The sequence below is a fragment of the Ailuropoda melanoleuca genome, chromosome 6 (assembly GCF_002007445.2).
Source record: "Ailuropoda melanoleuca isolate Jingjing chromosome 6, ASM200744v2, whole genome shotgun sequence".
NCBI classification, from domain to species: domain Eukaryota; kingdom Metazoa; phylum Chordata; class Mammalia; order Carnivora; family Ursidae; genus Ailuropoda; species Ailuropoda melanoleuca.
In genome coordinates, this window is record NC_048223.1 from 41,707,729 (window position 1) to 41,731,554 (window position 23,826).

A 23,826-nucleotide genomic window follows, 5' to 3' on the forward strand; every position below is an offset into this window, starting at 1 on the left:
AGCCTCCATGTATCTGAGTTTTTTACAACTTTCCTTTTGTGATTGAGTTCGAGTTTCACAGCATTGTGGTCTGAAAATATGCAGGGAATGATCCCAATCTTTTGGTACCGGTTGAGACCTGATTTGTTACCCAGGATGTGATCTATTCTGGAGAATGTTCCATGTGCACTAGAGAAGAATGTGTATTCTGTAGCTTTGGGATGGAATGTTCTGAATATATCTGTGAAGTCCATCTGGTCCAGTGTGTCATTTAAAGCCTTTATTTCCTTGTTGATCTTTTGCTTAGATGATCTGTCCATTTCAGTGAGGGGGGTGTTAAAGTCCCCTACTATTATTGTATTACTGTTGCTGTTTCTTTGATTTTGTTATTAATTGGCTTATATAATTTACTGCTTCCATGTTAGGGGCAGAAATATTTATAATTGCTAGATCTTCTTGTTGGATAGACTCTTTAAAAGTTTTATATAGTGTCCTTCCTCATCTTTTATTACAGTCTTTGGTTTAAAATGTAATTTGTCTGATATAAGGACTGCCACCCCAGCTTTTTTTTGATTTCCATCAGCCTGGTAAATTGTTTTCCACCCCCTCACTTTAAATGTGGATGTGTCTTTAGGTCTAGAAAGAGTCTCTTGCAGACAGCACATCGATGGGTCTTGCTTTTTTATCCAGTCTGATACCCTGTATCTTTTGATTGGGGCATTTAGTCCTTTTACATTCAGGGTAACTACTGAAAGATACGAATTTAGTGCCATTGTATTGCCTGTAGGGTGACTGTTACTGTATATTGTCTCTGTTCGTTTCTGATCTATGTTACTTTTGGGCTCTCTCTTTGCTTAGAGGACCCCTTTCAATATTTTTTGTAGGGCTGGTTTGGTGATTGCAAATTCTTTTATTTTCTGTTTGTCCTGGATAACTGATAAGCTTTTTACAGCTTCTTTCTTTTGCATAACTGTAACACTGCATGTGATTAACTGCAATGAAATAAACCTAAACAAACACAGTAAGCAAAGATGTCAGAGATTAAGCTTAAAAAAAAAAAAAACCACCTCTCATGTATTACGGAGTAATATACCAATCCTCATTCCTATTTCCTGTAAATGAGATTCTAAATTAATAATTGTAAGATACACTTGAATTTACAAACAGATCTGGCTTGGTAAGATTCCAGTCTTTTATTGGAGACATACTTGGTGAAAAGTCATTTTGACTCAAATTTGTAAGAAAGAATATGAAGGAATACAGTAAATATACTCCAAATTTGAAACCTCAGGTTCAAACCACCTCCTTTGAAAATGGCAGAAGCCTAGTATAGATTTTTGAAAACCTCCAAGAAACAAACATGGTTTGTAATCAGGAATTATGGCTTTTAATTAGTTCTGATCAGTGCAGTAAATAAATGATATTGATAATGTTTAGGGAGAAAGATGGAAAAGAAAAAATTTAACCAGGAACTTATCACCAGTTTTTAACAGCTGACACCTAAATATATTTCTGGAATGAACAAATTTGGATAGTCAATAATAACTTTCTGAAAGCCTCATTAACTGAAATTATAGATTTCAATTTTTTGTATGTATATATATTTTTACTTTTGTTATTTATTTTTTAAAGTAATCTCTATGCCCAACATGGGGCTTGAACTCATGACCCTGAGACCAAGAGTCTCATGCTCTACCAATTAAGCCAGCCAGGTGCCCCTAAAATTACAGAATTTTAAATCTTTTTTCATGTTTTTATATATTAGCTTTCACTTAGTCACATAAATCATACTCTTTCACTACTCGGTTTATTCATTTGAATACCTTTAGATACCAGGTGCTTGATCTAAGTTTTCAAGTAGAGTTATTATTCAGTTTACATCATACTACTAGTTGTCAACAGTAGTTAAAGCAGGATCTTGAAGCAGAGGTCAAAATTAAATCAATATTTAGGTTAAAAAGGATTATAAATCATACAAAAGGTCACAGAACATAAAACATAACTGAGAAACTGAGAAGAATTCAATGTTTAAAATGCCTTTTCTTCTTAAAGATAAGTTGTCAGGGGCTCCAGAGTAGCTGGTTAAGCGTCTGCCTTCAGCTCAGGTCATGATCCCAGGGTCCTGGGATCGAGCCCCACATCGGGCTCCCTGCTCAGCGGGGAGTCTGCTTCTCCTCTCCCTCAGCCTGCTGCTCTGCCTGCTTGTGCTCTATCAAATAAATAAATAAAAATCTTTAAAAAAGAAAGATAAGCTGTCATACACATGCATATATAGCCATCTAATTTGACTGTGGAGGCTACTCCTGATAAATCTGTTTTCCTCAGATACACTTATAAAATTCATGAGAACAGCACTAATACAGGACCTCTCAAATATTTTTAAAAACCTAGTTAGGAGCTAAGTGACTTTTCACACAGTGAGAAAAACAACTGATATACATTGTTAATTTTTTCAAGTAATGTTATGTACAGTTTTATTGCCAGTATATGCACAACAGTAAGCATAGAACTATAAATACACAATGTAATTAACAGTAGAAAACAAAATTGTTACAGGTAAAGGGGATGGGATATAGAGAAACTATTTTCCTGCTGCTAGAACAGAAACGAAGGGAAAAGCCTATGACAAATCATCCATCCAGTACTCGTCTTAAATTCTTTACATACATTTCTACATTTTTTTCAGTTAAACAACGAAAGTACAGATAACTCTGTAACAATAGCAAATTGCTTCCCTAATAGCTATTTGCCTTTCCAGTCAAATTCACTTCATGTTAGGATTTTTAAAAAAGTCAAGATGAGAAATCATTAGTGTCCTGGTTCCGAATGATCTAATTTGCCTTTCACCAAACTGTTAATTTTTGAAAGTTGGCTGCACATGAAAAGAACAGGTGTAGCAAAAGGTGATTAAAAAAATTTGTTAAAATGTAACAGAAAATCACCCTTGAAGTAGTTTTCTAAAAGACACTACAGGCAGCAGCTCAGTTATAAGGATTAGCCCTGAAGAGGTAGAGAATTTGAGTCCATTACACAAAGATAATAGCCTTACACCATCTTCTCTCTCATCAGGATCAATGTTTTCAAGTAAGACAATTTCATGGTAAAAGGAAACCAGGTTCCACCATTTAAAGAAAAGGTGCTGGTTGACTTCCATATCTCAATAATAAGTTTGTTTATTAAATGAGAAACAGAAGACGGTCAAGGACACATATGCACTTGATTTTTTTTTTTTGTCTCTTTCCATTATCAAGTTAATTCGTAAGTGAATTTGAGATTAATAAATACGAAAAAAGCATCATTCACAACAAAGATAAACAAACCAAAAACCCTGCAATAAAACCTTCTATTTTAATAAGTATTGAGAAAACAACAGGCAGATGATTTGGTGCAGCTTTCTTAAGGGATCTTAGAGGGGACATGGTTTTAAATAAAGATGGCAAGATCAACAACCAACAAGCAGTATCAGTGTTACAGAACTGGCTGATTCTGTAGCACTTTCTCTGAGGTCTTAGTTTTAAACTATAGATCACCCCAAAGAAATTGCAACTAATGACATGTATCACCATCACACCAACAGAGTCCAGCTGTAGTTCAAATTAGTCCTGCTTTGTTTCACATCATTTCAGTATTTCTAGCATAGGACATGATACGGAACAAAACTCCAAGTAGCAATAAAAATATTATTCTGCATTTGAATAGAGGCAAAAAAAATGTTTTAGACTGTTAAACTTTTAAAGCTTTAAGCATTCCTCTTTAACCAGCATTTAAAAAAATTTATACAATCATAACACTGGCAAAGGTTAATGGGAAGACAAAGAAGTACAAACATGTGAAATGATGAATTCGATTAAAAATTACTTTGTACTGATCAACTGATGTTAATACTGCTTCTTCTTGAATTTGGAATAACTATCATAAAAGTTACATGCAGACTGAGGACAGCCCTCTGTTACAGAAAATACAAAACAAAACAAAAAACTAAAAGTGGGAAAGATGGTAAGTTCCAAAAGATGAGTTTGAAAATTTCCTTTCATTGATGAGGGGTGGTGTGTCCTTTCTTTAAGAGGCCTGGTTCACTTTAATCAGCTCACTAACTCTGTCCGGAAACATCAGTAGTGGGGTCAGCTCCTCCAGAACCTGTTTGTGCACGTTTGATGTAAAGATTCAGCAGCTTCATCTGTGGATTCAAGCCAAATGTATGTCATTGAGCAGATCATAAATGACAGTAAGAGGCTCATTTAAAAAATTATATACATATATGAATTTAAAAAAGAGAGATTTTAGACTAAGTTACACCCAACTGATAATTAAGAATTACCAAAAAAAAAAAAAAAAAATTCAAGTCTCAGTCTGTTCACAACTGAGTATTCTGTTNAAAAATTACCAAAAAAAAAAAAAAAAAAATTCAAGTCTCAGTCTGTTCACAACTGAGTATTCTGTTTATTTATTTATTTAAGTAATCTCTACACCCAACATGGGGTTTGAACTCACAACCCTGAGATCAAGAGTTAGTTGCATGCTCTTCCAGCCTAAGCCAGCCAGGCACCCCTGATGACTGAGTATTCTAATATTCCTTTTCAAAAAATGTTGTAGTGACAGCATATAAAACTTAAACTTAGAAAAAAGAAGTCACCATTAAGACAATAAGGACAAACATTTGAGCAACATGTGCTATATAATAAGCTAACTACTTTACACTAGCTATCTCAACAATACTTTATAGATGAGGAAATCAAGATGGAGGATGGGAAAGTCACTGCCTGAAGTCACAGGGGTAGGTAAGAAGTGGGCCAGCACAGGAAATCAGGCACTTGGGTTCCAGGAACCAAGATCTTCAACAACTATAACATTGCCCTCCAAGAACGTTCTTGATTTCTCTGTATCACTTTGTAGTCTTTGCTAGATGAGATTACATTTTTACAAAATTTTAATCAATGCATATACAATTTTGTGCTTTCCTTTTTTTTCATCTAATGTCATTTCGAAGTATTTTTTCAACATAGCTATGTTCTTCATATGCAACTGGCTGCCTAGTATTCTGACAAACCACTTATTTAAAAAAATTTTTTTTATTTAAACTTAATTTAATTAACATATAGTGTATTATTAGTTTCAGGTAAGAATTTAGTGATTCATCAGTTGCATACAACTCCCAATGCTCATTACTTCAAGTGCCCTCCTTAATGCCCATCACCCAATTATCCCATCCCCCCACCAACCTCGGCACCAGCAACCCTCAGTTTGTTTCCTAGAGTTCAGAGTCCTGACAAAGTAATAAATTTTAATTCTTCTACAGACATCTCTGGATTATCAGGACACAACTTGAGCTTATCACAAAAGTTGAGATTTTTTCTTTGAAAACCACTTTGTTGGGGGTGCCTCGCTGGCTCATTTGGTAGAGCATGTGGGGCTCTTGAGTTCAATCTGGGTGTAGAGTTTACTTAAAAAAAAAAGAAAAAGAAAAAAAGATGGGCGCCTGGGTGGCTCAGTCAGTTAAGTGTCTGCCTTCAGCTCAGGTCATGATGGCAGGGTCCTGGGATTGAGGCCCATGGCAGGCTCCCTGCTTGGCGGGGAGCCTGCTTCTCCCTCCACTTGCACTCCCCCTGCTTGTGCTCACTCTCTGTCAAATAAATAAAAAAGAGGAAAACAAAAGAAAACTGTGCTGTTTAAGTCTCCTTTTTTAACACTGATTCATAGATTCAAGGATTTTTAACCTGGTGTTCATGGGATTCAGGGACTCAATGAATCCTCTGAAATTTGTGTAAAATTTTCTGTATTTATTTATTTTTCTTAGGATGAGATACTACCCATATCTCAAAGTGGTCTGTAACTCAGAAAGTGTTAAGAACCACTGCTTTAATCTATCTATAACTTACATAAATATTTAATGTAAAGTGTATACTGAGCTTTATAGGTATTTTCTCCACCTTTTTGCTATTTTATTTTTTTAAATTTTTAAAAAAGATTTTATTTATTTATTTGACAGAGAGATAGCCAGCGCGAGAGGGAACACAAGCAGGGGGAATGGGAGAGGAAGAAGCAGGCTCCCAGTGTAGCAGGGAGCCCGATGCGGGGCTCAATCCCAGGACCCTGGGATCACACCCTGAGCCGAAGGCAGACGCTTAACGACTGAGCCACCCAGGCACCCCTCCACCTTTTTGCTATTTTAAAAATAAATTTGATCATAGTAATGACAATAGGTAGGGTTTGGGAAACTGTTTAAATGAGGATGAATGTTTCCTGCTAACTGGTTCATAAGCAATAATTCAACAATCATAGTTTATCCTTACCTTGTAAAATAAATTTCAGTGTTTGATGGTATCAAAGAAATGAGGAAAGCATTTTTTTTAAGTCTTTATTAAAATTTTTTTTTTATTATGTTCAGTTAGCCACTGTATGTACAACATTAGCTTTTGATTTTTTAAGCTTATTTATTTAAGTAATCTCTATACCCAATATGGAGCTCGAACTCATGACTCCGAAAGCAAGAGTCGCATGCTCTTCTGACTGAACCAGCCAGGCACTCCCTTTTTTTTTTTTTTTAAAGTCTTAAGGGACAGCAAATATTTGATTATCATAGTTCATAGGGGAAAATTAAAGAAATGTTCAAGTGTTCCACATTTTGGGAGATATAAAGTAATCCATGAATATATAAAACCACTATTTATTCTTCTTTAAAAAAGGGTATTATTTATGTACTTATGTATTTAAGTAATCTCTATACCCACTGTGGGGCTCAAACAACAACCGAGATCAAGTGTCACACACTCCACCAACTGAGTCAGCCAGGTGCTCCAACCACTATTTATTCTTAAACAGTCCTTGGGGGGGTAAGGATTTGGGTGTGGGAGTGGGAAAGGAATCCGCTGGCTGTAGGCATTTCTTTCACAGCAACCTACCCTGCTTGACTTCACCTGAGTGACCGATGTGAAAGTAGAAACAGTTAAAATTCAAGGAGGAATGAGCTGGATGCTCAAGGCCCAACTTGTTCAAAGCTGAATAACAAATTTACTCTTTAAAAAACAACAAAGAACTATATCTGAAAAATGTACCAATGCCACCACCTTTTAGAACAAAGCTTCACTACTTACTTTACTGCCAGTGAGCTGACTGAGATGTGGTTTTAGTTCATCACCAATTACCGCATGAACAGCCACCAGGCAGAAGACACAAGCTTTCCGAACACTGCTCTCTGAATTATCATAACCCTAGGGAGAAAAGGCCTTGTTAGCACTCCTGGGGGAATCTGAAAAAGTACCATTCCCATATGGACAGAAGATGTGGCAGGGAGAGGAAGCTTTAGTGACTAAAGTTAATCCCCCTACTTTTCGCGGCAGAAACGTGCCCTTCACCTCTCCACTTCCCCTTCCACATCTCCACTCCACTATTCACTCTTCTCAGGTTCTTCCTTATATAGCCTGGAAAACTGCCCCTTTGCCAACATGCTCTGTAAAGTCTCCAGATGAACTCTGCTAAAGCATTCAGCTGTAGGAAGCCCAAGAGTGCTTCACTATTGAATAAAATCTAAACAGAGTGAAACTGGGCCTGGCAGTCAAGGTACTCCTATAACTGAGGCTGAAGTAAGCTCAACATCTGTCCCATCCCTACCATTACCCTAAGTTATTCACCAGGCAAAAATTTATTCAGTACCCACTATACGTATGATTTACACATACCACGTACATTCTGTTCTTAGTATCAAAGTACAAAGAAGAGATTTGGATCTTATCTTCCAGGACCCCACAATTTAGTGAGCAATATTAGGCTTAGAACAGAGTCAAAGATAATATTAAAGATGCACAAAGAAGTTAATGATTAATTCTCTTCAGGAGTGGTTTTATTATATATACTATATAATATTAGTCACTGAGTTACATTATAGAATATAATTTATTGGATGGAAAAAGTTAACAATTTATGATTAAGCAAAGCATGTTATAAAATACGATCCCATTATTAAAATGTTTATGTGGATGGGTTTGTTTGCATAGAAAAAAACCACATCTGTGACTGTAAATTAGTATAACCATTTTGGAGAGAAATGTGGCAATACCTAGGAATTCTACTTCTAGATACATACATATAAGTTCATTGCAATATTTATGTTATTTACAAAAGGGAAACCCAGATAGTCTTCAAAAGATGAATGGATAAACAAATTGCAGTAGTCACATTAACAGAAATTACTCAGCTATAAAAAATGAATTAAATTTTAATACATGTTATAACATTGATGAACCCTAAAAACATTTCACTAAATGAAATAAGCCAGCCACAACAGAACAAATACTGTGTGATTCCATTTACACAGGAACCTATAAAGCAGAAAAGAGAAAGAAGAATAGAGGTTACCAGGGGCCATGGGGAGAGGAATAGGGAATTATTAATGCGTACAGAGTTTCTGTTTGGGATGCTGAAATATGTTCTGGAGCTGGATAGTTGTAATGGTTGTACAACTTCATAAATGTAGTTAATGCCACTGAGTTTTATGTATTTAATGCCATTAAGTTTTATGTTATATACATATTTAACACACACACACACACACACACACACACACACACACACACACACACAGCTAGTTATGGAAAGTCTTTGCTCTGAATACCCAAGACAGCAGGAAGGCTTGGTTATGCCACTAGTGTTGCCTACAAAGTGCCTAAAATAACCAAATTGCAAATGTATCATAATTTATTCCTCTAAGTTTTGTTTCTCACCTGTATTAGGCCTGGCATGATCTCCGGCAAAAGCAAGTTAAGGGTTTCCTTGGATACTCTCTCTATCACTTTTGTTTGCATTTTGATTGCAGCCAGATTAATTGGGTAATCCGCAGTTTGGATGATAGGACACAGCACTTTGATGCACTGCTCTGGACTGATTGAAGTGGCCAGCACTGATGCAGCTTCCTCAGCAGATCTCACCACCTGAAACAAAGAGCAAACGTGTAAACTGGAGTAAATTTTTAAAACATTATACCGTGTACTGGAAGTACAAACTTTATGAAATATGCAATACAACAAGAAATCTATAATTTGCTCTGAAACTACTACAGTAAACAAACACACACACAAAGTGAGGGTACCGCTAAAACAGAGTGGGCAAAATGTCAGTAACTTCTGAAGCCAGAATGCAGTTTTTTTTGTTTTTTTTTTTTGAGAGCGAGACAGAGACGGGTTGTGGGAGAAGGGCAGAGAGAGGGAGAGAGAATCCTAAGCCGGCTCTACACTCAGCATGGAACCCGACATGGGCTAGATCTCATGACCCTGAGATCATGACCTGAGGCCAAGTCAAAAAGTTGGAAGCTTAACCAACTGAGCCACCCAGGCACCCCAGGCTAATGCAATTTTTAAATCATACTGTGGTCTACCTGTACTGCGTGGTGGAGGCTCCATTTATCTATAAGGTGACTGGAGTCCTCTACAACAGCCACGGTGAAACCCTGCTCACTACCAGTACCCTCAGCTCCAAGGGTAGTCATGCCCTGCTCATCACATTATTACAAAATAAAATATAAATAATCTTGGGGCACCTGAATGCTCAATCGGTGGAACATGCAACTCTTGATCCTGGGGTTGTAAGTTCAAGCTCCACAATGGGTGAAGAGATTACTTAAAAAAATAAAATCTTTTTCTTTTTTTTTTTTTTTTAAAGATTTTATTTATTTATTTGACAGAGAGAGAGAGAGAGAGACAGCCAGAGAGGGAGGGAACACAAGCAGGGGGAGTGGGAGAGGAAGAAGCAGGCTCCCAGTGGAGGAGCCTGACGTGGGACTCGATTCCAGAACACCGGGATCACGGCCTGAGCCAAAGGGAGATGCTTAACGACAGCCACCCAGGCGCTCTCTTAAAAATAAAATCTTAAAAAAAAAAAATCTCATTAATGGGTTATCAAGTTAACATGCTATTCCCCCTTATGTTCATAATGATTTTCCTTCTCTGTCTTGCGCCTGGGGAGGGCTGACACTGATGTTATAATGAAGAGCAGAAATGGCTGTCTATCTTAGTAGAATCGGTAATCTACCTAGAGATGGTCTTGAGACCATGTAAAATTGTTGCTTTTGATTCTACTTTAGTAGTTTCTCACTTTGGATCTCAATCTATGAGACGTACTAAGAAAGGTACAGTGCAAATATACTGGAAGTCAGAAGACCCAGGGCTTTTTTTTTTAATTTTTATTTTGTTATATTAGTCATCATACAGTACATCCCCAGTTTTTTTTTTTTTTTAAAGATTTAATTTATTTATTTGACAGAGAGAGACAGCCAGCGAGAGAGGGAACACAAGCAGAGGGAGTGGGAGAGGAAGAAGCCGCGGAGAAGCCTGATGTGGGGCTTGATCCCAGAATGCTGGGATCACGCCCTGAGCCGAAGGCAGGCACTTAACGACTGCGTCACCCAGGCGCCCCCATCCCCAGTTTTTGATGCAATGTTCCATGATTCATTATTTGTGAATAACACCCAGTGCACCATGCAATATGTGCCCTCCTTAATACCCATCACCGGCCTATCCCAATCCCCCACCCCCAGGTCTAATTTTAGATGTAATGCCTTAAGAATGTCAGTTTTAACTTTTGTAAAAATAGAGATGCCAGGCCTTATTTGGGTCAGAAGCTGGATAACTAAACTACAAATATTAGTTTTTTAAACCTTTAGCAAGATTCTATAGACGTTCCAGTACTGAACACCACCTGAATTAAAAATCTAAATAAAAACCCACATAGATTTAGAAGTCATGACTCACTCTCCTACAAGACTTACAGCCGTATCTTCTGAAAACTGAATTACCCAGAGGGTTTTAATTTCTTCAAATCCTCACCAACACTACTTTCTTTTCTTTTTTTTTTTAAGATTTATTTATTTAAGTAATCTCTATGGTCAACGTGGGGCTTAAACTCAAGATCCCAAGATCGAGAGCCAGACAGGTACCCCAAAATCCTCACCAACGCTTCTTCCTGTCTTTTTTCCTCACGTATATGAAGTGGTATCTCCCTGTGGGTTTAGTGTATTTTCCTAATGAATACTGATATTGGGCATTTTTTCATGTGCTTATTGGCAATTTGCATATCTTCTTTGGATAATGATCTATTCAGGCCCTTCACTCACTTTTTTAAAGATTCATTTATTATTTTAGAGAGAGCGAGGGCGAGCAGGGGGAAGGGGCGGGGGAGAGAAAGAGAGGGAGGGAAGCTGACTCCCCACTGAGCACGGAGCTGGACACAGGCTCGATCCCATGCCCTGAAATTGAGTCAGACGCTCAACCAACTGAGCCACCAGGCGCCCCATCCTTCGTCCATTTTAAATTGGGTTATTTCTCTTTTTGTTGTTGAGTTGTAAGAGCTCTTTATATACTACCTTATCAGACATATGATTTGCAAAAATTTTTTCCTATTCTGTGGGTTGTCTTTCCACATTCTTTAGAGTGCCTTTTGAAGCACAAAACTTTTCTTTAAACATTATTTTTTGTGACACTAATTTTTTATTTTATTTTTTTGAATAAACTTTATGCCCAACATGGGGCCTGAGCTCATAACCCTGACATCAAGAGTCTCACAATCTACTGACTGACCCAGCCAGGTTCCACTGAAGCATAAAAGCTTTTACTTATTTTATTATTTAAAAAAATATTTTATTCTATATTTTTAAAAGATTTATTTATTTATTTGAGAGCGAGCGAGTATGAGCAGGAGGGGCAGAGGTAGTGGGAGAGGGAATCTCAAGCTGACTCCCGGCTGAGTGTAGAGCCCAACATGGGGCTCGATCTCAGGACTCTGATATCATGACCTGAGCTGAAACCAAGAGTGGGATGCTTAACTAACTGAGCTACCCAGATGCCCTCAAAAGATTTTATTTTTAAGTAATCTCTACCCCCAATGTGGGGCTCGAACTTACAACCTTGAGATCAAGAGTCATTTGCTCTACCAACTGAGCCACCTGGGCATCCTGAAGCACAAAGTTTAAATTTTTTATAAAGTCCAATTTATGTTTTTGTTGTTGTTGTTGGCTACTTGTGCTTTTGATGTTATATTTAAAAAACTACTGGTTAATCCAAGATGACAAAGATTTACACTCATGCTTTCCTCTGAAAGTTACAGTTTCAGTTCTTACATTTATTTTGATCTGTTTCGTCTCACTGCTGTTTTTTAACTTTCCTTTTTTGACCTCTTTTGCTTAGGTCTTGGTTCTACCAGAGGCATGTAATGCTTCTGCTCTGGTGCTGTCTCCTAGAACCGCAGTCCCTATTTGAAATTTCCTTTTCTAATTATTTCTGAAACTTAATAAAAATCCTCATGATTATATCATCAACATCATTGGTGGTGGTGGGTATATTCTAATTATAAAGAGATGAGACGCAGAGAGAGATAAACCAAGAAACAGGTCTTCAAGTATAGAGAACAAACGGGTCACCAGAGGGAAGGTAGGGAGGGGATGAGTGACAAAGGTGATGGGGATGAAGGAGTGCACTTGCTGTGAGGAGCACTGGGTGATGTATGGAAGAGCTGAATCAGGATACTGTACACCTGAAACTAATATAACACTGCATGTTAACTAACTGGAATTTAAATAAAAGCTTAAAAGTCTAATTTTTTTTTTATACAACTATAAATAGACAGATAGATGGGACAGATTTACAAGACTCTTTCAGGAAGGCTGTCCTCATTATTTTATTGAAAAAACTTTGAACAGATACCTAGCTCCTATAGGCACTTTACCACTTTAAATAATTCTTGTCTTCAGCAGTTATTTCAAAAAAACAAATTCTTATTGGTAAGTGGACAGTGACAGTTGGTGAACTCTAAATTAGAAAACTACAAGTCAAATTAAGAAGGAAAAAATGAAATCAAGATTATGTCCTAGAGCTGGCTTATTTTAGGTGAAAGACCATGATATCACCATAATTCATTTAATAGAAAAATATGATTGTATCTTCATCAGATATATTACCTGGAAAATCAAGTGTTCATTTGATTGAAATGGTTGATACTCTTCAAGGGTATTCTTCAAGCAATGTTAAGAATACGTTTCATGCAATAAGAGCAGTACTAAGAATAAAAAGATAATTGAATGGTCAGGTAACTTACCTCCTTATGAGGATCTTTATGTGCTTCCAGTGTTTTCATGACAGTCAATTCTGCATAGTTTTTAAATCTGGCTGGTTGATGCCTTAGGATTTCCCTTAAAACCTTTAATGCCAAAGCCCTGATTGTAGGCTAAGAAGAAATATTTTCATGTTTTTAATATTTTGGGTTATAGACAATCTTCTACATTTTCCATTTCTGTAACTTAAGGGTCTTAACATTGGGGTAGGGATAAGTTGTAGACAACTGCACAAAGTATATACAGTATATTACATAATTAAGTTTTCACATCTCTAGTTGAAAACTTAAGTCACACTTTTTATACTTGTAGGAGATTAAGAACCAACATCCTACGAAAAAGGAAATTACACTTCCGAACAACTAGTTTAAGTATGCAAAACAAGTAACTTGTACTCTCCTATGAAACACTATCGGCAAACTTTCATTTTTCCCACTGTCAATTGTTCAAAAACATTGAGCTACTGGTTTAGAAGAAAAAGTACTCATAATGAAAATTTCACACAGGAAGAAGCAGTAAAAGAGACTGATTTTCCCAATTTCCAAATCTGCGTAGCTCTTGATTAACAGGCAAGGAAAGGCAATCCAAGACAGGAAAAACAGGCTATTATTTACATATCCTGCCATTTACCTCTTTATCCCCAAGGGTTTCAAGCAACAGAAGTAATATTGTTTTGAAGTGTTCATCCCAAACACCGAAAGATTCTTCCTGTGTCAGTTTCATGAGTTCATAGAGGGCAATTTTTCTTTCTTCTACACGTTCATTATGGTTAGACAGCTCCTTCAATAGCTCTGCGACCAGGTCAGAGTGGTCTAGGGAAAGATCTGGCAAGAGGACATAATGTTAATTCTGTAACTTTATAGGTCAGCTCTCGTAAGTATGGGGATGACAACTTTATAACATTATGAAACAGACAATGTTAGTTTTAAGGAAAAAAAATGACTAATTTTCTTTTCCATTTTGTCACCTTGAAAATACCAATTCTAGTTTAATGAAAATTCACAGAAAAAAAATATAATGGACCCCTATATACCCCTCCCCCAGATTTAACAATTAACAAGATCTTACTATTTTTTACTTCATCTTCATCCCTCCCCACTTTTTTTCCTGAAATATTTCTAGTAAATGGCAAAAAGATCATTTAATCCATACATACATCAGTATGCATTTCTCTGGTGTTGTGCCAGGAGGCTCACAATGTTTGGGTACTCCATTTTTAGTGATATTAATAATGACCACTGGATTTAAGTGGTGACAACTTGATCCCACCATTGTACAGTTCCCCATCAGTCTTTTTATTTTTAAGAGAGAGAGAGAGGGGGAGAGAGAGAGTGCCCTTGGCCCGGGGGGGGGGGAGGGGCTTAAGGGAGGACAGGGAGAGAAAGAATCTTAAGCAGGCTCCATGCCCAGCACAGAGCCTGATGTGGGGCTCAATCCCATAATCCCAAGATCATGACCTTAGCCAGAATTAAGAGTTGGACATACAAGGACTAAGACACTTAGGCACCAGCAACCCATCAATTTTTTTTTTTTTTAAGATTTATTTGAGAGAGAGTGAGAGAGTACATGCATGTGAGCGGGGGAGGGGTAATGGGAAAGGGAGAGAGAATCCCAGGCAGACTCCAGCTGAGCCCAATGCAGGGCTGTATTTTATGGCTCTGAGATCACAACTGAAGCAGAAACCAACAGTTGGACGCTTAACTGACTGTGCCACCCAGGTGCCCCAAACAATCTTTTAAGTAATGAGTTACCCACTGATTGTTGTTGAATTATTTTATTAGGAATTAAAAATGGGCTGGAATTCTTCTGTAGAGAGTAACTTTATCAACTAGAGCTATTTAGATTATCCTGAAATATAGTTTGGTAGAAGAGGCGGAATAAATACTTAATATTTTCCCTTAAATTTCAGAGTTAAGAGTTGGGTGCAATGATTATCAAAGAGTTTTCATTTGTTTTTGCTTTCTTTTTTCAAGTATAATCATAAACTCACAAATTTTATGAACGTTAAGGGACACTTATGGTGCTTTGAGTAATTTTTGTAGGAAAAACAGTTACATCCCAAAGTTCATATTAAAACATTACAGAATACCAGAATTCTTCCTAAATTCTTTTGTTGGTAAAATAAATGACAAATTCAGCCCTTCCGGGATTTGGGCAGATGGTGGCCTGAGCTTATGCCATAGACTCTTTTCCTTAACTCCTCTGGAATAAAATAACCACACAGTATGGTGCCTGGGCTTGGAAGATACATCTGGGGTCACCCCCGCTCCCGAATCTCGCTGTCCAGGGAAGACAGTTGACGCCATGGAGCTATACTGTCTGCAGGGTCCACTTGGCAAAAACATGCTGGTCTTCCATAGGGAAGGGTTGCCACTTATGCTGATCCTAATAGGACAGAGAAGTCTTGTGGATCTAGCATCTGGGAGATAGCTGTTGCCTACAAAAGCAAAGGCTCAAGAGGAAAGAGCCCGCTTCCCAAAAATAAATCTTGAGATTGCGGTTTGCCAGATGGTTCACTACTGGTCCATGAAAACAGAAGCTACTGTGCCTCATCTTGCCAGCTGGTTAGCCACGGACCTAGAGATACCAACAGTCTGACATCATAGGTTGTGGGGAACCCACACCTATAAGCAGGGGAAAGAAAAATTACATTTTACTTAAGGGGATTCAGAAACCTGAGGAAAGGAAATCAAGCTGAACCGTTAGAATATATGAGTTCGGGAGTGCCTGGGTGGCTCAGTCGGTTAAGCACCTGACTCTTGATTTAGGCTCAGGTCATGGATAGCCGGGTCATGGGACTGAGTCCCATGTTGAGCTCCGCACTGGGCACAGAGCCTTAAGATTATCTCTCCCTCTGCCTTTGCCCCTTCCTCCACCCCCTCTCTAAAAATAAAAAAGGAATAGATGAATCCAACTAGAGTTAAACTAACATACGATAGGGAAGGGAAACTGAACCAAAATGTGGTGACAAGATTCACTATGAAGAAGGAGTTTATTATGACTTCATTCATGTAACTACAATTACAGCACTAACAACCTCATACACAGAGCACAAAATGTGATTGCTGAACTTAAAAATGAGAGATAGTCTGGAAAGAAGGATCACCAAGGTGAACCAAATTAGGGTTTTTGAAGAACCTCTGTAAAATGCAGAGCAAACCATAAAAAAGAAATTTGCATTCAAAGATGACATCTTAACTTGGAGGATAAAAACTGTCTTAAAATAATTTCATTATATAGACCAATACTGGAACAGTGCTGCTGTTTTAACAGCAGCTACTGCAGCAGGACAAACGCATCTCTATAAACCTCACAAGTCACTCCTGCAAAGTCACGTTACCAGACTTTCACTGATGTCAGAGGATCATTCTATTGAGAGTGTACTTTACTTCAGCTCAATAAAGGGAATTCACACACACACACACACACACACACACACACACACACACACACACGAATGCTTTCAAAGGAATGCAGCTCTTTTCTCCATGAATATAGGCTTTGTAATTACTCTAGGAGATAATTAGAAGTGACATGACATAAAATGGCCTGAACACATGACTAACAGGAAAATAATTTCTGCCAAAGAAAACACTATTTTGTTACATAACTGATTTATATGATACAAATAAGATAAACCGAAAGTACTCTGTTAATTAAGATAACGTGTAACTAACTGTATTTCCTCATGAGAGGCATCATGGTCATGCGAAAAGAAAGGCTCTGATGTCCCACTAAACCCGTGCCTCTTAACTTTGTTCAACAGACACAGGTTCTTACTTACTGTGGAGGCTCAGTTTTCTTATGAGTAAAATGGGAAGAGAGCATTGACTTCCGATGGTCATAGTGAAGCCCATAGTGGGCTTGGAATACAATAAACTCACTAGTATTAATTTTCTTTGTGTTCTTATGACAAATATTGGCATGATTACAATTCTGATATTTATGCTGCAGTGCTGAAAAAATATGGGATATTCTTTTCATTGGCAAACTTTGATAAGAGTCTCTCTTGAATAACCAAACCATCTCCCTAGCAGTAATATTCTGGAATATTATAGTCCCTGGTAAACTTTACAAAGAACATAATTAAATGTGGACATCAGTGGAGTTTTAATTTTTTTTGACTTGTTAATTAAAAAATATGTATCACTAATATCTGTATCTGTCTGTAATGTGTATAGAAACATCTGAATAATAAATATACTAAATATGTCTCAGAATTTCAAAACAATTTCTTCTTATAGAAATTCTGAATTGAACAAAATGATTATCTCCTGACCAATGTTATGGACTTTATTTTTTTTTTTTTATTTTTATTTTTTTAAAGATTTTATTTATTTATTTGACGGAGATAGAGACAGCCAGCGAGAGAGGGAACACAAGCAGGGGGAGTGGGAGAGGAAGAAGCAGGCTCACAGCAGAGGAGCCTGATGTGGGGCTCGATCCCATAACGCCGGGATCACGCCCTGAGCCGAAGGCAGACGCTTAACCGCTGTGCCACCCAGGCGCCCCAATGTTATGGACTTTAAAAACAAAAAAGGGAGGAGAAATTTTGCACTGGGGAAGACATGGAAGGAAAATCAAAGAGCAACGGAGGTCAACAAAATTAAAAAGAATAGGTGATGTTAGCAATGATCACAATAAAATAATGCCAAACAAGGTCTTCCCTATTTCAAATTTAAAAATGAACATAAACAAAAACAATTTCTATATGAAGCTTAGAGCAACTACTATTTGCTTAACTAATGGCTTATCCATTTTCAAAGAGTGTTGAACATAAAAAGGCTGTCTTATGGCTCAGAAATCAATCAGGCATTATGCTGCAAAGAAATACTTTTCTCAAGTTCAAAAATATTCTACCCGGTTTAGATTTCAGTTATATAATTTCCAACGATGTCTTCCTTTCTTATTTTTTTATTTTTATTTTTATTTTTAAAGATTTTATTTATTTGACAGAGAGACAGCCAGCGAGAGAGGGAACACAAGCAGGGGAAGTGGGAGAGGAAGAAGCAGGCTCCCAGCAGAGCAGGGAGCCCGGTGCGTGGCTCAATCCCAGAACGCCGGGATCACGCCCTGAGCCGAAGGCAGATGCTCAAACGACTGAGCCACCCAGGCGCCCCAGATGTCTTACTTTAACAAATGGAAAATATAAGATCTTTAGTAAAGGAAAAGAGAATCAGTTACTAGTGGGTAATCTTTTTTTTTTTTTTTTTAAGGATTTTATTTATTTATCTGACAGAGAGAGAGAGCTCCCACAAGCAGGGGAAGCAGCAGGCAAAGGGAGAAGCATGATTCCCTGCAGAGCAAGGAGCCCAGCGCGGGACTCGATCCCAGGCCAGAATCATGACTTGAGCTGAAGGCAGACGCTTAATCGACTGAGCCACCCAGGCGTCCCCCAAGTGGGTAATCTTGCTAAGCTGTCAAAGTTTTGGCTTTGTGATATATTAACTTTCTTAACATAAGTAGTTGGTAAAAACATGATTTCTCAGCCTCATAAATGAAGGGATTTTTTTCCATTCATCAAAATTACAAATGACCAGCCCTGGGGACACAGATTCCTGAGCAGAGTAAGCAGGTTTCCATCCATGTGAGAGTGGCAAAGTATGGCCAGGGCAACTCTACATGGAGTGGTGAGAGCCCAGCAAGGTGAGGAGTGCATCTGTGCAAGTGAGGAGGTAATGGCAGAGATGGAAAACTGGCTGCATACGGGAGGACTGATCAACTAAGTAAATATATTAAAGATAATGAAAGCCAGATTTCTCAGTGTCAGAAAAAAGGTGTTTATTAATACGAAAAAGGAGGAAACCAGAATTTATCTTACGGTGCTAAATTGGAATTGGAGTAAACTCATAGCTTTTGATATAGAAATAAACAGATGTAAATCAGTGTGTGTGTACACACACACACACACACACACACACACACACACACACACTACTTAGCTCTGGCTACTGAGAGGTCTTAGGAATAGTGATATCCCACTAGCAGTGAGTACACCTTGTGCCCAGACTCTAGCCTTTAAAGACCATTTTCCATTAAATGAAACCAAGGATTGATCCTTGGAGAAATGATTGATTCCAGGACTGAAGCAGGGACAGTACAACATTTTGTCATGCCAGCATGCAAGGATGGGGACATGTCAAAAGAACAGGTCAAATCAAAGACAATTTGAGCATCAAAATAAACGATAGTTACAAATTATAATCCATTGAGTACAATGCAAACCATGAGTTCATACAGTTAGAAATATGTAAATGAAACTTTTTAAATGAATAAATTTTAATACAGTTTTAAAGTACCTCCCCACAAGACACTTATTAATTACAGAATGAGTAACTTCACAGTGGAGAAGCCTGGTAAGCACCACCATAATCAAGTGACCAAAGTTTATTATCACCAGTCAAAGGACAAAGTGAAATTGTGTATTACCTGAAGAACGCACTATCACTTCTGGGACACTGATGCCAAGAGCACATGACCTGAATCCAATCATGAGAAAACATCAGACAAACCTAAATTGAGGGAAATGCTACAAAATAATTGGTCTCTGACCTTCAAAAGTGCCACGGTCATGAGAACAAAGGAAAGACTGAACACTGAAGACGACAACAGAGACATGATTGAATGCAATGTGAGATTCTGAAGTGGATCCTCTGGCTAGAAGATTCCGCTGGGACAACTGACAAAACTCTCATGGGGTTTAAGGGCAGGTGGCTATTAATGTACCGATGATAATTACCTGATTTGGATGAGTCTATTGCGGTTATGTGGGAGAATGTCTTTGTTTATGGAAAGTACATCCTAAAGTATTTGGGGTGATGGAGCATCAGTTTGCCAGCTTACTCTCAAACGGTTCAAAGAAGTACATCCTAAAGTATTTGGGGTGATGGAGCATCAGTTTGCCAGCTTACTCTCAAACGGTTCAAAGAAAAGTTCTTTGTGCTGTACCCCCATCTTTTAAGCTTTTGATTGTTTTANTACACACACACACACATATATATATATATATATATATATACACACACACATATATATATATTGCAGTTGAGGCAAGAAATGTCAGTAAAACCGATTTGGTCTGCCAGTGTGTGACCTCTGTACATCAATAATTTAAGAACAATTAAAGCTGCTGAAAGTAGGTCTCAGTTTACCATGCTGCTGTGACAAGGGAGGGTTTAAAGCACATGCTCATGCTAGGTCCAGTTTATTCCCTCCTGCTTTGCTGCTACTGTGACTAAACCTCAGTAACAGAGTCAACTAATTGTGACAGATCAAAACACACCAAAGCGGTAATTTTAAAGATTCTTATGTAATTTAGACTTAGTTTGACAAGCTATCTTAATTTTGCCTTTTTGGTAATTGTGATAATATTAAGACTCTTAACATGGCCTATTGGTAAAAACATGATTTGTCAACCTTATTTGTAATCAAAGAAATAAAAATGGGGGTATTTTTCCATTACCAAATTACAAAAATTAAAAAAATATTTCTAATATCTAACTTCTCAGTCTTCCTAATAATTAAGGAAATGCTCATTAGGATGGCCTATTTTATATCCATCATGGTGATGGATTTCAAAATTTTAAAAAGTTTGAACATTCTGTGCTGGTGAGGAAATCAGCACTACCTAAACTGGCCAACTGTTTTGAGTTGGTAATTGGGTAGTAACTCTCAAAATTTCAACTTATATATCCCTTAATAGAGCAATTCTAGCTCTAGGAATCTCTTAGAGTAAATCACTTATGTATGTGCATAAAAACTTCTGCAGAAATATGTTCACTGACAGCAATAATGGGGGAACAAAGGAAAACCAGAAACTACCTTAGTAACATGAGACTGGTAAGGGGATACTTTCAAATTTATCCACACAGTTATCTATTACTTTATATTATTTGAGTCTTCAATAAAAAAAATTAATGAATTATGCAATTTGTAGAGAAAAATGTAATTCCTTCTTATTAAAAATACCTAAACCATTTGCAGTGTTTTATACTTTATATCAGTTTTTATACATTTTATGTGAACTTAACTGCACACCGTAATTGGAAGGGCAGGTAGGTAGTATATCTCTACCCTCTTTCAGATGTGACACTCAGGACAATCAATCAAATATCAGGCTGGACAGCTTAGTAAGTGTTAGAACTTGGTCCTATGCCCTTGCTCTGAGCCATTGTGAGTGTTAGAGCTAGTCCCACAACCTTGGTATAAGCCACTGAAAGTGTAGGGCTAGTCCTAAGCTGGCTCCAAATTCTAATGGTAGCTTACCCCAAATTTGGTCTTGAATGCATCTTACTAGAGTTTGTTCATGATTTCGCACTTTATTAAAGGGCTATTATAAAGAATGGGTAGTTCTTCAAAGGGTTTTGTCATGCTGGTATAAAAATTAATGACTGAATTGTGTCTAGAGATAAACTAAATTTATAAGCTATAATTGACTTCAGTTGTTTCTGGGCAGTCAGTAAGGTTTTCCTGATTTTGAGGATGATCTCAGAACTACCCTGTTTATCATTCTGAGGTAGAAAACTACCAAACCACTACAAATGAGCTCCTGAAAGATGGGAGAAACATGACCATCCCAAAGCTCCTTACTTCTTCGGGAGTTATAATAAAAGAGCACATGCATTTCTTTTGCTCACTGATTAACAGTCCTCTACAACACAGGTGACAAAGTATGACCCAGAACCTACCATCAGGAAACTGGTCGGCATCATCATCAAACATGGCTTCCTTGAGAGCAGACTTATTGAAGGGACTGAGGCTATCTGAATAGTTATATGGATTATAGTCTCGAGCGCGAGGAGAGGAGTGAGCAGGCATTGAATGGAGCAGTGAAGCTTTATTATCAAGGGCAGTTTGGCTTGAGTCAGTAGCATCACCTCCTGCTCGTGGATCAGGCATCCCAGGACCACCACACATCTATTAATGGGGAGGAGAAGGCATAGCAAATTAATTCATTTAAAAAAAACATTTTATTTATTTATTTTGGGGGGGGTAGGGACAGAGGAAGAGAGAAGGGGTTCAACTTCACAACCCAACCTTGAGCATTTGACCCCAGGAGTCAGATGCTTAGCTGACTGAGGCACCCTGCAAATTAATTCATTTTTAAGTATCTCTTTGAAATTCTAAAAAGATGTTTCCCTACCGCTTCAAAGTCTATTTAAAAAAGGTAACAATAAACAGCTGAAAAAAATTAAGCAATGGGAATTAACATAATAAAACTTATTTAAAATGTCAAAACTTAAAGACTTAAAAATATCCCCACAGCTGTGAGGGCAAGGAAGAATCATAAAAGAATGCTGTTTCTAATGATTCCTATAGTTCCCTTGCTAATGGCTTGACCAAACAATATACAGTGAGATTACCAAAAGTCTCTCTATGCCAGTTAAAGATATAAAAGGGCTTTCATTGGCAACACAGAACTAAAAGCTGCCAGATTCCATTATTAAGGTAGTAAATTACACAATGACAGCATGTCAACAAAGTATAAGAGAATCATACATATATATATTTTTATAAAAGGCCTGCTGTTCAAAAAAAAAAAAAAAAAGGCCTCAAGGACTATAACTTTTGAAAGGATGCCTGATGAAGTTTGATCACATTAACATACTTATCAAAGCATCAATACTAACACTGATACTAATACTAGTATGAAAATCATTACTACCATCAATATCACCGTAGTCACCGTCTACTCACAGCAACTACATGCTAAGCCATTACTTAGGTGCTTTACAAATATTCTTCAAATATTTACTGTGCTCCTACTGTGTGCCAGGCATCGTTCTTGGCAGTGGGGATATATTAGTGAACAAAAGAGAGAATGATGTCCACGTTCATGGAGTTTACATTGTGTGGGGGGACAGACATTTACAAACATAATGAGCAACTAAAGAGTATGGTATATGGTAGAGGGTGATTAGTGTATGGGAGGCAGTGCAGGACTAAAGGGACCATGAGTGCTGTGGTGGGAGGAAGGAGGGTGCAGATTAGACAGGGCAGGCAGAGTAAGCCACATGAATAAAGACTTGAAGGAAGTGAGGAAATCAGCAATGGAGCTATCTGGAGAAAGGATGTCTAAGACAGAGGGAATAGCCAAGACAAAAGGCCCTGAGGCAAGAGCATGCCCAGGAAGTGGGCAAGGAGGCCAGTGTGGCTGGAGCAGAGGAAAGCAGTAGATGAGGCCAGAGAGAGGTAACAAGCGAAAAAGCCTATCGTGTAGACTTTGGCTTTTATTCTGGGACCTCCTATGGAGTTAGAAGTCAAGGAGTGAGAAAGGATGACAGGAGGCCAATGGACAGAATCAAGAAGGCCAGTTAGGTGCCTATTTTAATAATCCATGTGAGAGAATTGATGATGATGATGTTTCAAGCCAGAATAGCAGTGATGGAAGTGGATGGATTTTGGATATATTTTGAAAACAGAACCAACAGATTTCCTGACAGAGTATGGAGATGACAGAAAGGAAGAGAGGAGAAAAGGACAATTCCTTAGTCCAAGGTTTTGGGCTGAACAACTAGTGCTGCAACCAACTGAAACAGAGAAGAGAGCTCTAGGGGAAAAGATGAGAAGTGCAAACAAGCAGCTAGACGTAGCTAATGACTCATACAATTTATCATACTCATAGTAACTTTTAAGGTAGGCAGAATATCCTCATTTTTCTAATGAAGACACTGAGGCTTAGAAGTGATAATACAGGATTAGTTAATAACGGCCAGGAACTGGAATTTAAACTTGCTTCTTTCTGCCAGAATACA

The 23,826-nt window shown here is 37.8% G+C and overlaps 1 protein-coding gene across 48 annotated transcripts in view; it reads right to left on the reverse strand.

Annotated features, from left to right (window-relative positions):
- Positions 1-2,867: 2,867 nt before the first annotated feature.
- The window catches only part of CLASP2 (cytoplasmic linker associated protein 2), a 173,544-nt gene continuing 152,585 nt past the window's right edge, over positions 2,868-23,826 (reverse strand). For all 48 annotated transcript variants that reach the window (XM_034662310.1, XM_034662303.1, XM_034662308.1 and 45 more), the window contains 6 exons: positions 21,760-21,988; positions 13,703-13,896; positions 13,057-13,185; positions 8,697-8,903; positions 7,071-7,187; positions 2,868-4,156 (listed from right to left, as the gene is read on the reverse strand). In XM_034662310.1, the coding sequence (XP_034518201.1) occupies positions 4,070-4,156; positions 7,071-7,187; positions 8,697-8,903; positions 13,057-13,185; positions 13,703-13,896; positions 21,760-21,988 (963 nt within the window). In that variant the 3' untranslated portion in view covers positions 2,868-4,069. The remainder of the gene's footprint in view (positions 4,157-7,070; positions 7,188-8,696; positions 8,904-13,056; positions 13,186-13,702; positions 13,897-21,759; positions 21,989-23,826) is intronic.